At 33.8% G+C, this 14,085-nt stretch overlaps 1 protein-coding gene across 28 annotated transcripts in view; it reads left to right on the plus strand.

Annotated features, from left to right (window-relative positions):
• The window catches only part of LOC143222967 (uncharacterized), a 52,491-nt gene extending 44,052 nt beyond the window's left edge, over nucleotides 1-8,439 (plus strand). For 24 of the 28 annotated variants that reach the window (XM_076450220.1, XM_076450238.1, XM_076450237.1 and 21 more), the window contains one exon: nucleotides 4,043-8,439. In XM_076450220.1, coding sequence (XP_076306335.1) covers nucleotides 4,043-5,943 — 1,901 coding nt within the window. In that variant the 3' untranslated portion in view covers nucleotides 5,944-8,439. The remainder of the gene's footprint in view (nucleotides 1-4,042) is intronic. The other 4 variants (XM_076450233.1, XM_076450234.1, XM_076450235.1 and 1 more) reach the window with 1 other exon arrangement.
• Nucleotides 8,440-14,085: the final 5,646 nt, after the last annotated feature.

Below are 14,085 nucleotides of genomic sequence, written 5' to 3' on the forward strand. Positions count from 1 at the left end.
TAATTCTGTCCCTTTTTCAATCTTGCTCTCTGATGGCTTGGTGTAGCTGATACTTGGAGCATTGCTGATACTCTAAGTGAAAGCTTTTACCAGGTATCTAGCACTTCTGCTTCATCCTCCACCTTGTTAGCCATCTAGACCCTGGCAGAACAATCACCTCTTTCCTTTCAAGCTGATTGTCTCTATGACTATAATCATCCCTTTACACTGGTGGAACTCAAATTGGCCTTTCATTAGTCTGGCAGTACTTCAGTTGGACCTGATGATGTACACTATAAAATGCTGCACCATCCATCTCCTGCTTTTGCTATTCTTCTGATTATTTTTAACTGGATCTGGCAGGAGAATGCTTTTCCTGATGCCTGGTGCCAGGCTATTGTTCTACCTTTCTCTAAGTGTGGGAAGGATCCCAAGATTCCTTCAAACTACCATCCAATTGCAAAAGGAGGTTCTGCACTGGGGCTTTCTGCACTTTCCCAGTTCAGAGCTTATACACAGAGTCTCATGAACCTCCTTTGCACCTCTGCCATTTGCAACTGTCAAGGTATGCTTTGAAACTTCATTCCTTACCAAAGCATCCTACCTGGAGTTGTGTTTTCCTTCCTCGGTGGGCCGTACTTTTTCAGAACATAGGATCTACCATTGCTACTTTTGGCCTTCGTATCCAGGAGCAGTTGGATGAATTGGGTCTGTTCTTGGATAACATTGCTGTATCTACAGGTCAGCCCATCCCACCATGGCTTATTATAGTCCCCAAATGTGACCTATCTTTAAGTCATCTGAGAAAAGCAGACACATCTGATTGGAAATACTATCTGTTATTTGCTGAACATCTTCTGAACCATCTTCCCATTCCTATTTATACAGATGGTTTGAAATCAGGCAACTCTGTGGGCTCTGCCATGGTTTGTTGTGGTTCAGTGGTTGCGCACATAATCCTCTCTACAGCTTTTGTGTTCACTGCTGAACTGTATGCCATTTCTCTTGCCCTGAATCACATAGAAGGTAGGCAGTACTAAAATTGCACTATTTATACTGACTTGTATAGTTCTCTGCTGACCCTGAAATCATTTCACGTTAGTTCTCACTCTGTTCTAGCCAATACACAAAACTGACTGGCCCATTTCTCTTTAACATCTACTTTTGTCCAGTTTTTCTGGATACCAGTATTCGTGGTATTCGTAGGAACAGGCTCACTGACACCGCAGCTTAATCTGTCTGCTCTGGCACTATAGCTGCTGTGCCTGTTCCGTACATGGGCTATAGTTCTGTATTCAAGGCTCGGCTTTGTGCCAGTTGGCAATCAACATGGAGTGAGCAACGTGAAAACAAGCTTTTCCAAATAAAACATTCTATTCTTGCTTCCTTAAGGATCAGAAAGAGGAAGTAGCTCAAACTACACTATGCATTGGTCACAGTTTTTAACTCATCGTTTTATTTTATCTGGAACTGATGCACCAATGTGTGTCATCTGTGTAACACTCGGATCACAAAAAGCCACATTTTACTTTCTTGCCGTCGTTATGACTCTCAACGACAGCACTATTTTAAACATGTTCTGTCCCAAGGTTTGTCCATAACGTTAGACAGTGTTGTTGGTGATGGTAACACTATCCACCTTAGAAATGTATTTAGTTTTTTAAAGGCAATTAATTTTTTTAATGCTATATAAGTTTTTTTAGTTTATACATTAGACCTTTTTTAATGTGATTCCCTTTTAAGAATCACAGTCCATCTAGTTTGATTTGAAATTAGAAAATAGCTATAATGTCAAATAACTTGAAACCAGGACTGGAAAGGCCAACTTCAGGTGACTAACACTGCTATTTTAACTACCCTTTAGTCATCCTGGTGAATTATAATAATTAAAATTTTGTTACAAGTCTTTTAGAACTTGTATTACATTACTTTCTGAAAATAGCCATGACATCAAATAACTTGAAACCAGGACTGAAAAGGCCAACTTCAGGTAGCTAACAGTGGTTTTTAGTTTACCTGTTAGTCTTCCTGGTGAGTTATGATAATTACAGTTATGCTACAGAAAGTTTTTCACAACTTGTATTACTGTAGTTTTTCTCTTACTGCTATGGACTAGATGCAAAAATTGGATTTAATGCTATTTATGTTTTTAATTCAAAAATTAATCTTTTCCTTGTCTTACCTTAATTTCCTTTTATGAATTTTAATAATTTATTTTTAACTTTTTACCAGATGTTTGGCTCAGATAGCCTAATTGCTTTGCACTATAAAACAAATAGTCAAAAAGGCAGAAATAATATAATTGTTGTATGACACTTTTTGCTTTGTGCATGTACTCTATTCTTATGTGCATTATTTAATTAAATAAAAACTTTAGTGTAATAGTACCATTTGTATAAAAAGCTGGTTCAATTTTCATTAACAGTCAACAGCAAAATAACAAAAAAGGATCCAGTTAAGTACCATATTTCTTTTCTTTTATATTCTTTATTTATTATTTTAAGTATAACTTATTTAAAAATTAGAATTTGGTAAAATTAAACAATGTAATGAAAAATAATAACAATAAAAAATTATTTGCAGGGAATGCTTGCAAGCAGCTTGTCCAATATTTAAGTTGAATACAATAGCATGAGCTGCATATATGCCATGTGATATACAACTGGTGTGGTGGAAGCCAGTAATTAGACATAGTTCAAAGGCAATAAAACAAAATTAAATATAAAAATTGTAATTTCATGTTAACTTTTAAAGACTTTCTAGATAAAAAAGGTAATTTAGATTTATTTTGTATTTTTTGTTATGGAGGTTAAGAAGTCAGTCAATTTGACTGAATGGAGATATAATGATGGTAGAGAAAAGTAACATACAAAATAAAGTTTACTGAAAAGAAACATTTAATATTTATTTTGGAAGTTTCAGAAATTACTCATGAAATTTGCAGCTTTCAGATAAAGAAAAGTATTTTTAAAATTTTAACATGAAAATCACTTTGAACTCAAAGCAATCAACATTTTGACTCCCATATATTTACAGACAAGTTTTTTGTAAAACTACTTAATTAAAAATCAGAATTGTTGTGTACAAAATCTTTGTAGCACATACTGAAATAAAGATTCATAAAGATAAAACAAAACACCTCAAAAGCTATAGTATGGAAACTGAAAAATTTCTATAGAGTCACATACTCGGTTGAATCTATAGAGTCCCTGATGAGAATGTTGGTGTCTTTGCCACTGTTTAAAGTGTTAATTCATGATGCCAGTTTTATTGCTGTATTTTTTTTACTTAGTAGCTTTGTACCAGTCCAGTCATTCTCTCTCCCTGTATATATACATAAATATATATGAGTGAGAGACAATAAGGAGTGCAGAACAGCTGAAAAGTGTAAATGAAAACAAAAGTTATGGCTACCACTGTGCATTGAATGATTAGTATGTACTACTGTAAAGCATAAATAGTATTTAAATTGATTTTCAAGTATATACAATTTATATTTGTGAGTATTTTAAATTTAATATCCATCATCAGTAATGTCATGTTTAGATTATTTTTTGCTGATTGTAAATTTGTAAATGTAGCTGTAGAAGCAGACTGTGTAAGGCTCACTATGGTTTCATTATTGTAATAGTACAAGACTAATGCTGGTTATTCTGATCTATGGCACACAAGCTTTTTTAAACGTTTGTTTTTTATTTCTTGATTAAGATGTTTCTTTTTTGTATTTTACAAAGAAGTAGAAAACAAGGGCTTCAACAGTCATGTGACATCTTGTAATTGAACTTTATAGTAATTGAAAGTCAGTAGAAATTTTTTGTTATTTTTGGATAGGTTATTAAATACAAACTTGTAAAAGGGACCTTTTGGCAGTGACCTACATATGGAGAGTTCTGCATAAAAGATAAAGGATCTAACTTCATGGTAACACCTTTAGACCTTAGCATGAAGTTAAGAACATACGTCAAAGATCTTCATAACTTGTATTTCTTTGTAGTTGATCATGTGTTTTTATGATTTAGTTTAATATTTTTTTTAAATGGCTTACTTAATTTTTCTACTTCAGTGAAGCAAAGATGGTCTGTTACTACACCCAACAAAATGCATGATGATAGCAGTAAATTAGAGGATGTGAGAGTGGAAGATAGCTCTTCAGAAGCTGTCAATCTCAGTAAACTTGTGTCATCAGGGAAAAAAAAGAGAAAATCAGAAAAAACTATTTTACTAGAGAAAGATTCAACTGAAGTCAAAGTATCCAAGAATGAAATAAAGGAACAGACAACACCCTTTGAGTTTGTTAGAGGAGGAGAAAAAATGAACATGCATAAACTAAAATCAGTTTCCTTGGAAGGACTTCTTCACAGTTACCATGGGAATGATACAGTATTGCCTTTGCAAGATGATTCTACCAACAAAAGAACAGAAGTAACTAAAAGTGTTTCACTGTTACCTGAAGAAAGAAAGTCTGAAATTCTTAAGGTCAGTAACAAAGTTATAAATAGTGATAAACATAATGAACATGAAACACTTTGGAAAAATTCATCAAACATGTTTATAGGTAAGAGTGACAGCCTTCAAAAATTTCACAACACAAAAAAGGACTTTAATAGCATAAGTTTAGACTCTGATCCCCCTATTTTTTTTCAGGTCAGCCGTGGAATAAACCCTGACACATATCGTTTGGAAGTATTCATGAAACGAGGTGACGACTTACCTCCAGTTAAACTGGGTTTTCGTAATCTTTCAGTTCCTTCATCACATAACAATCAAGCACAAAAACAGCTGTCAGTAGTAACTTTAGAGCAACTGCTTAATGATTCATTTGAAACCAGTCAGGAGGATCTCCAAGTCAGTTGTGCTGTACCATCTAAAAAATGTACATTTTCAAATAATGATAACCAATTTAAAGAATTTTGCTCCTCAAAGAACAAAGAACACTGTCAAGATTCAACTAGTCAGAAAGCAAGTAAATTACAAGATTCAATGTGTGACCAAGAAGTACCACATAAAATATCTTCACCCACCACAAACAAAATGTACATAAGGTCAAAACAAACAGCACGTAAAAGTTTGTCTAAGCACAGTAGAAAACAAGATGTATATAAAAAATCTGATGCTGTATCTGCTATATCCAGTAACATCCCAAGCAGTTGTCAGACAACAGAGTTAAATACAAATCATAACATCAGAATGCAAGAATGCTGTTCTTCTAAGGAGCTTTCACCAGTTATGGATAAGTCTTCAGGTTCAGAAAACTTATCCAAAGATGCAGCAGTGAACCGTATTTCAGATGCAGGTTTTACATTGGGTAATGGTGATAAAACAGATTGCAGTTATACATCAAGTCCTCAGAGAATGCCTACAAATTTTCCACTTACTGCAAACAAGACTACAGTTTCTGGAAAAAACAATCAAGTAAGTGCAGCTTATGATAAACATCAGTTGTTCATGAGATCACAAGAGATTAGTACTATTCATTCAGAAAATGTTAATGAGCAAGTGACAAAGACAAACAAAGTGGACACGGAGATTACAGATAAATCAATAAATCAGAAAGATTCTTTAAGCTTTGTAGCAAACTATCATACAGGTGGCATTCAACTAATTACTAAACCACAAGAGATCAGCATCATCCAACCTGAAAATGAAACTCAACAGGTTGCAGAAGTAGATAATGAAGATCTTCAAGTAATTATACCAGAAGACATAAATCTTATCCATCCAGTTCAAGAAAATGAGATAGAAAACATGGAAATACAAATTACAAATGTTCATTCCTTAACAAATGTCTCAGAAGATATGGCAGAACTAGGACAAATGATTGAAGATAATTCTAATGGTAGACAGATTGAAGAATCAAGAGCACCAAATCCACGTGACTTGAGAACACCAAGCCCTCCTGTGTTTGAAATCTCCAGTAGTGATGAAAGTGATTGTGTTATTCTTAGTGATTCAAAAGATGTGTAATATCATGGTTTCATAATGTTCTGTACTTTGAGGGACTTTCAAGGCTAGTAAGAAGAGTAACTTTAGTAAAGTATCTTAGTCTAAAGAGGGATGTTATATATATCTATTGTGAAAGAATATTATATAGACATTTTCACAATATTTTTATGTCTTAACAGAATGTTTTGATGAGACAAAAACGTGCAAGTAACATCAATTGAAATATTCTATTAGTTTTTTTTTTCTGAACAACAGTGATAACTGTGAAGAAGAAATTTAAGTTGCATAGTTTAGGTGCTCTGATATAAAGGATGGTCAGCATCTACTTGAGTCAGTTTCAAACTGATATTTAAGGCTTTATCAGTTGTGTATACTAATTGAAAGATGCTGAATTTCATAGATTACATTGTTATAAGATTAACTTTTGTCTAATGAATAACTCGTAAATATAAAATCATTGCATTCTAAATATTTTCCATAAATTTCATCATGAATAAATGAATACTTTTTAAAGAATTAGAGGAATGCCAACTTCTTTTATGCACCAAAATTTATATGGTAGTTTTGAAATTTGTTACAAAAATTTGTCTTGCATTCTTCTTTTTCCTGTCTACATCTCTGTGTTTGTAGCTTTATCCATTTGTGATTTTTTTCATCTACTTTCCTCTTCAGGAAAACATCAGTAATACAGTTGTTTTTCTTTCTTTCTGATCTGTCTGTGTAAAGCTTCATTGTTCCTCCTTTCCAGGAACAGTGTTCTTTCTCTCTGTTTCATGTTTCTGTTTAAAGCTTCATCTATTCATGTTTTTACATCCAGTCTCCTTTCCAGGATAATTAACCTCCATAATATAATCTTAGAAAGAATTAAAACTTCTACCTTTCTAGAACCAAGAACATGAAATCTTCACAGTTACTAAAGCATATTTTCAGATAAAGAAGAATTGTGTTAGGTTTATACAAACATCAGACCAAGAGCAGCTGTTTTTATTACCAAATAAGAATTTTATAAAACTGTGAGATGAAAGAATAGAGCATCAACATTGTCCATGGCATATTTATATGCAAGGGTACTTACTGTTTAGTCTTGTGGGGACATGGATGCTCAGAAACTAATTCAAAAGCAAATGAAATATAATACAAGGAGTTCTATATGCCTCTGTTTTGTATTACAGCTTTGTATTGGAATTGTTTTGAAAGTTTACCCAAAATAATGTGTACATGCCTTTTTTCCATATTTGGATAGTAGAGGTAACTTTATCTTCATTGTCATTTACATCAAGTTATATTAAAATGTTTTAGAAATTTATGTAACTGTAAAAATATTATCGTTTTTGTTATTCTGAATACTAAAATATTACATCTCAGGATATAGTTTTGTGTGTATTTGGGGAAATCAGTTTATTCAATTTTACATCTGTGAGCCATTTTCTAAATCCTACAGGTATGGTATATATGTGGGTTTACGTTAAATCTTTCAGTTGTAAATAATTAGACACGTAATTGGTACTAATGTATTAAATGTTGTAGGAAATATTAAAATGGTTGTCCATATATTTTAAAAAATATGTGGGTGCATGTATGTAAAAAAAAGTTTCTAAAACAAAGTTTAAAGCAGAGCAAATTGTTCTATCAAATGTAATAATATTTTAAACTATTCATCTCCTATCAATCAATTTTGTAGTGTAACAAAGCTTGGTTAATTTGTGTAAATCTGTCTTTTAAGGTTTATTTTTCTGTAATCAATGTTGTTTAATTTTGTTGAAAATAAACTGAGTTCATTTATAAAACTTAAACATGATTAACTTTTGACCATGTTTTGTCCAGACTGAATGAGAAACAGTTTTTATATTTTTATATTATAAAATACAGATGTTAATAAAAATATTTCTGATGTATCAGCATGGCTGTGTGTTAGTTAGTGATTGAAATGAAACGTTTTTCTTTCTCAAATAAAAACATAGGAAAAATATTCTGAGATACAAGAACAAACTGGTTGTTTTTAGTTTTGGTTAAGTATGATACTGTGTCTCTCTTTGGTTTTCTTACGTCAGGTTCACAGTGGATGTGAGAGTACAAAATTTCCTTGTAGCCATAAGATTACAAAACTCTACCTGAGTTTATTGGGTTTTATATTTTTGTGTTAACATTTTGAAATTACTTGCTTTCAAAACAACATGAATTTTGTGTAGCCATATATGTACATACTCACGGTTGTAAAACCAATAGTACTTGATAGACACCACTATAAGTAATGTTGTTGCCATTGTAGGTAGGAAGTTATCCCTCATGTACGTGTTTTTTGGAGTAATCATTCATGAGATAATCTAAGGATTATATACTATACTATACTATAAATTTTATATGACTTTAAAGTTTAGCTAAATTCTTCTTGACTTGTCAGATATTGATATGTTTAGAGCCTTTTTGTTTTTACCCTAGCAGCCACTTTGAGCCCAGTCGAAAGTAGAAGCTGGAAGTATATTGAACCGTTATGAATAAAATTTATTTGTTCTCTTTCAGTGTCTATATACTTTTCAATATATTATACATCTCCCGAATCTGTATGTCAGATATCTGAATACCACATTTGTACAGCCACTTAAAATAAATATGAGTTTACGAGGTCTGTTTCACTGTGTCGGTATTTGGGTATTGATGTTAAATACCCAGGAGGGTCAGGTCATTAGACCTCTTCCTCCCTCCCGAACGATTATAGCGTCTGTATTTAGGGATTTTTTTTATTATTATTTTTATTTTTTTATAGCTTTGGGCCAGAATAAAAGTATAACTTCATACTCAGGCCCATTTCAGGGCTCAGTCCATGCATGGACGAACAAGAAGTTTTTTTGGTTTTTTTTCCTTTTATTATTTCTCTTGTATTTTTTTTTCATTTTGTTTTTTATTTAGTTTTTTGTATTTTCATATATATATATTTTTTGTATTTTTCTCCTTTTTCTTCATAGAGAGAATGCTACTACTACTTGTAGTAACACACACACAAAAAGAAAAAAAAAAAAAAAAAAGGAACAAGGACTAAGTGTCTAGTGCATGGTGGCCAGCTTGTGTTACATTTCTTAAATACATGTTAAAAGGGGAGAGGTATTTAGGACTATTTACATCATGTACGTGATATCTGTCGAGATCACACATTAAGTCATTTTTATGCCAATTCTTATTGAAATATTTTAGAGAATTATGCAAGAGTCTTTCAGATATTGTGTCTATGTTTGCATACTTGTGCATGAATGTGGTTGAGGTGCTACGTGGTACTTTATATGCTGAAGTTAGAACTGAATTTTGTATACGTTGAAGTTTCTGTAAATGTGTGGTTGCTATGTTAATCCAGGCAGGTGATGCATATTCTATTGTTGGTCTAATGTACATTTTGTAGATTTTAAGTATGTTGTCTGGTGATGTTTCTTGGATTTTGCCTGAAAGACTTCTTGCATAAGTTTGCTCTTTTCCAGATTCGTATCAGTACATTTTTAATATGTGGTAGCCACGTTAATTTTGAGTCATAGGTTAGACCTAGAAATTTAGCAGAAGTAACAGTCAGTAAAAGTGATCCATTCATATGGAGCTTTGGTGGATCTTTTTTCAGCTTATTCAGTCTACTGAATAATATGACTTGGGTTTTCGGAATATTGATTTTGATTCTGTATTTCTGGCAGTATTCTTCGATGTTATTTACGACTGGTTGTAGGTTCGTTGCTGCTATTGACGGAGTGGGGGCACTTTTCCAGACTGCTACATCGTCAGCGAACTGTGATGCATAACCTAAATTTAGGTCCGACAGAGGCATATTACTCACGTACATGATAAATAATATATGGCTAACAACCCCTCCCTGCGAGACTCCTGCTTCGGGTGAAAAGGATCCTGAGTGGGCCCCATTCACATTTACTTTATACATTCTGTTATCCAGGAAGTTGGACAGCCAGCGAATAGTTTCCTGGGGTAATGCCATTTCAAGTAATCTATGACGTAATCCATTATGCCACACTGTGTCAAGAGCTTTCTCAATGTCGAGAAAGCAAGCTACAGTACATTCGTTTTTGTTGAAGCTGTCGGTAATTGGTTCTGTAAGTCGAATCAGGTGGTCTGTAGTTTGGCGGTTTTTTCGAAATCCGTTTTGAATTTCTGGTAATTTTGAATAATATGAATGGATCACTTTTACTGACTGCTACTTCTGCTAAATTTCTAGGTCTAACCTATGACTCAAAATTAACGTGGCTACCACATATTAAAAATGTACTGATACGAATCTGGAAAAGAGCAAACTATGCAAGAAGTCTCTCAGGTAAAATACAAGGAACATCACCAGACAACATACTTAAAATCTACAAAACGTACATTAGACCAACAATAGAATATGCATCACCTGCCTGGATTAACATAGCAACCACACATTTACAGAAACTTCAACGTATACAAAATTCAGTTCTAACTTCAGCATATAAAGTACCACGTAGCACCTCAACCACATTCATGCACAAGTATGCAAACATAGATACAATAGCTGAAAGACTCTTGCATAATTCTCTAAAATATTTCAATAAGAATTGGCATAAGAATGACTTAATGTGTGATCTCGACAGATATCACGTACATGATGTAAATAGTCCTAAATACCTCTCCCCTTTTAACATGTATTTAAGAAATGTAACACAAGCTGGCCACTATGCACTAGACACTTAGTCCTTGTTTCTTTTTATTTTTATAATTATTATTTTCTTTTTTAATCATTATTTTTTTATTATTCTATTTTTTTTCTCTTTTTGAATTATTATTCAAGTATTGAATAATAATAATTATTATTACTTTCTTTTCTGTGTGTGTGTTTGTGTTACTACAAGTAGTAGTAGCATTCTCTCAATCGAGAAAAAAAGACAAAAAAAAAAATATATATATATATATATATGAAAATACCAAAAAAAAAAAAAAAAACTTCTTGTTTGTCCATGCATGGACTGAGCCCTGAAATGGACCTGGGTATGATGTCATTCTATTACTCTGGCCCAAAGCTTAAAAAAAAAAAATAAATAAATAAAAAAACCCTGAAGACAGACGTTATAATCGTTCGGGAGGGAGGAAAAGGTCAAATGTACCTGACCCTCCTGGGTATTTAACAACATCAATACACAAATACCGACACAGTGAAACTAATTTTGAATTTTCTTCTAAGTATACTGAGAGACGATTAATAATTATCCTCTCTAATACTTTGCCAATACAACTGGTTAAGCTAATCGGGCGGTAGTTATTTGTTTTATTCGCTGGCTTTCCTTCTTTCTGGAACATTAATATTATTGCTTCCTTCCAAGAAACGGGGATATATCCTGCTGATAGTGATAGATTAAATAACGCTGTTAGGTGTTCATATAATCTCTGAGTGCCTTTTTTTAGGAGGATAGCTTGAATACCATCTTCTCCAGGGGCTTTGTTTTTTGTGTTGTTAATAGCAGTTACGACTTCTGTTACAGTGATATGTTTAATCAGTTGATGAGTGCTCCAGTCTTTTGTTTTTTCTTGGTGTATAATAGTGTTGACTGGAAATTTGGGTGTAAAAATGCTTCTGTTGTAATCTATAAAGTTGTTAACTGTATTATAGAAGTATCTGTTCATGTCTGGTTCATGATGTGTCTTGAACGTGTTTTCTAGGTGTTTTTTAAATATCTCTGCTTTTTCTGTGTTAGTGTATGCTGTTTCTCCATCCAGTTCCAGTGGTGGATATACTGTGTTTGTTGTTCCTGTATTTGTAAATCTTTTCAAGTGTGTCCAGAATTGCTTAGGATCAGTTTTGTGATTTAGATCGGAACAGAAGGTGTCCCAGTTTTCTTGTTTTTGTTGTCTGATTAAGTTTCGTATTTTATTCCTTATTGTGTTTATCTGTGTTTTAAGTGTGGGGTTGCGATTTTGAATGTACTGTCTGCGGAGTATACGTCTGACTTTAATTAAAGTGTATTATGTCTTTATGTGGTTGCCATGAATGAGTTGTTGTGAAGTGTTTTTGTTTCGGTATAGAACTGTTGGCTGCATGTTTTAGACACTCAGAGATGATATGATAGTTTGCATGTATATCTGATGCGTCCGCGGCAATGTGTAGTACTTCGGGAGGTAAGGTTTCATTTAATATAGTTTGGAAAACTGGCCAATTAGCTTTGTTGTAATTCAGTTGGTCTTTAACTATGATTTTAGTTAAGTGGGGGGTGGGATTGAAGATACACCAAACTGGGAGGTGGTCACTATCTATATCGTGATCAACATGAAAGTTTACGAATTTGCGACTCATATTAGACGAACACAGGCATAGGTCCAGTATTTCACTGGTGCCGTGTGCGTACGAGATATGTGTCGGTGTTGCATCGTTTAATAAAGTCATGTTTGATTCATCCAGAAATTGAAAAAGTATATTGCCATTTGCGTTTGTACTTCGACAGTTGAATGCTATATGTTTACTATTTAGGTCGCCGATGATAATAAGATTAGAATTGCTATTATACAATATATTCAAAAGATTTACATCTAACACTACTAGGCGAGCAGTAGATGCCCGCCACAGTAACGTCTGTATGATTTTGCGTTTTTACATTAATAATTATAGATTCATTTCTGGAAGGGATACTAAGTTCAGTCCTATACAATAATAAGATGCCTCTGTTTGGATCTCTATTATCCTTCCTGTCATGCCTTATAATGGAGTAGCCGTTTAATTTGAATCGATGGTAGTTATATAGAAGAGTTTCACTATTTATAATTACATCAGGTTTTATGGAGTTTGTTGTATCTTCAATCTCATGTTTCTTGGAAGCAAGAGCACCCTGGATATTGATGTGTAGTACTGTAGAGTTATCCATGTTTAGTAGAGTTTATGATGGAGGTTAAAATTTGCGGCAAGAATTTATGTATGTTTTTCAATATGATTTTAACTATTATGTCTGTGAGACTGTTGGTGTTTGTAGGTTTGTATATTCTGCCATTATTTCCGAGAAGGTGGAAGTTATGGCAGATGTCAGTGTGGTTTCAATCGTTGTTGGTTGTGTGTTTTGAGGTGGTTTGGGTATTTCGTCTTCACATGGTGATGGTTTTTCCTGTCGGGATGATGAAGTTTTAACCACTGCAGCGTAAGTGTTTGTTTGTGTAGTTGTGCTTTGTGGTGCTGGAGTGGTAGGTGTGGGTTCCTTAATTATTCGTGGTGGTGGCGGCTTGTTCGTATTGGGATTTTTAATTTCGTACAAGTGTTTTAATGGATTTATATTCCTGACATCCTTTATAATTAGCCGTGTGTTCTTCCCCACAATTGCAGCATTTAGGTTTGGGGTTTTGTTTAGTACATTGTGAAATGTGGTGATTCTCCCCACAGCCCACACAACGCGCATTTGCTTGGCATGCTGGTGCTACATGTCCAAATCTTTGGCATTGGTAGCACTGTGTGACAACCACTGCTGGTGTTTTTGTTTGTTCTACTGTGTACCTTTGATACCACATAGTGATACCATTATTAATGAGCTGTGTAATATCCTGGCTGTTGTCTGTGAGTACTTTGATTAGGTTTGTGGGTTTTTTAGTAATGTTTGAAATTATACGGTCTACTGAAATATGTTTTGTGTGCTTAACGCTTCCTTAATGTCTTCTGTGTCTATTGAATTATGAACACCTCGTATCACAAAAGATTTAGGTGTTGGTTTAGTTTCTGGTAGGTATATTGTAATATTTCCTGTTTTGAACGCGTCTGAAGGCCAAGCTTTCAGTAGACTGTTCAAGTCAGCGGGTTCCTTTCCTTGAACCAGAACACCGCCTCTAGGCAGACGCTTAATGTTAGTGATCTTTGTGGTAGGTTTGCACCTGTATATTTCTTTAGCTAATTGTGGTTGGTTGAAACTACCAGGAACTCCTTGGATTATAATTGCGTGCTTAGGTAATTTTGGTGCGAGTTGAGTATGTGTGTCTGTGTTGGTTGTCCTTTGTTTAATTTGTTTTTTCTGACTACGAGTCTGCACAAGCGTGAAGCCTTCGTCATCAGAAAGAACTTCGTCTTTGTCTGAATTTGTTTTTGTGGAATATCCAGGGTGGGGTTTGGGTTGCTTAAACTGCTAGTTGTTGGGTTATTATTGTCTATTTCCGTAATATTAGCTACATTATCTTCAGATGTTGAAAGTATAA

The sequence above is a fragment of the Tachypleus tridentatus genome, chromosome 8, assembly GCF_004210375.1.
Source record: "Tachypleus tridentatus isolate NWPU-2018 chromosome 8, ASM421037v1, whole genome shotgun sequence".
NCBI classification, from domain to species: Eukaryota; Metazoa; Arthropoda; class Merostomata; order Xiphosura; family Limulidae; genus Tachypleus; species Tachypleus tridentatus.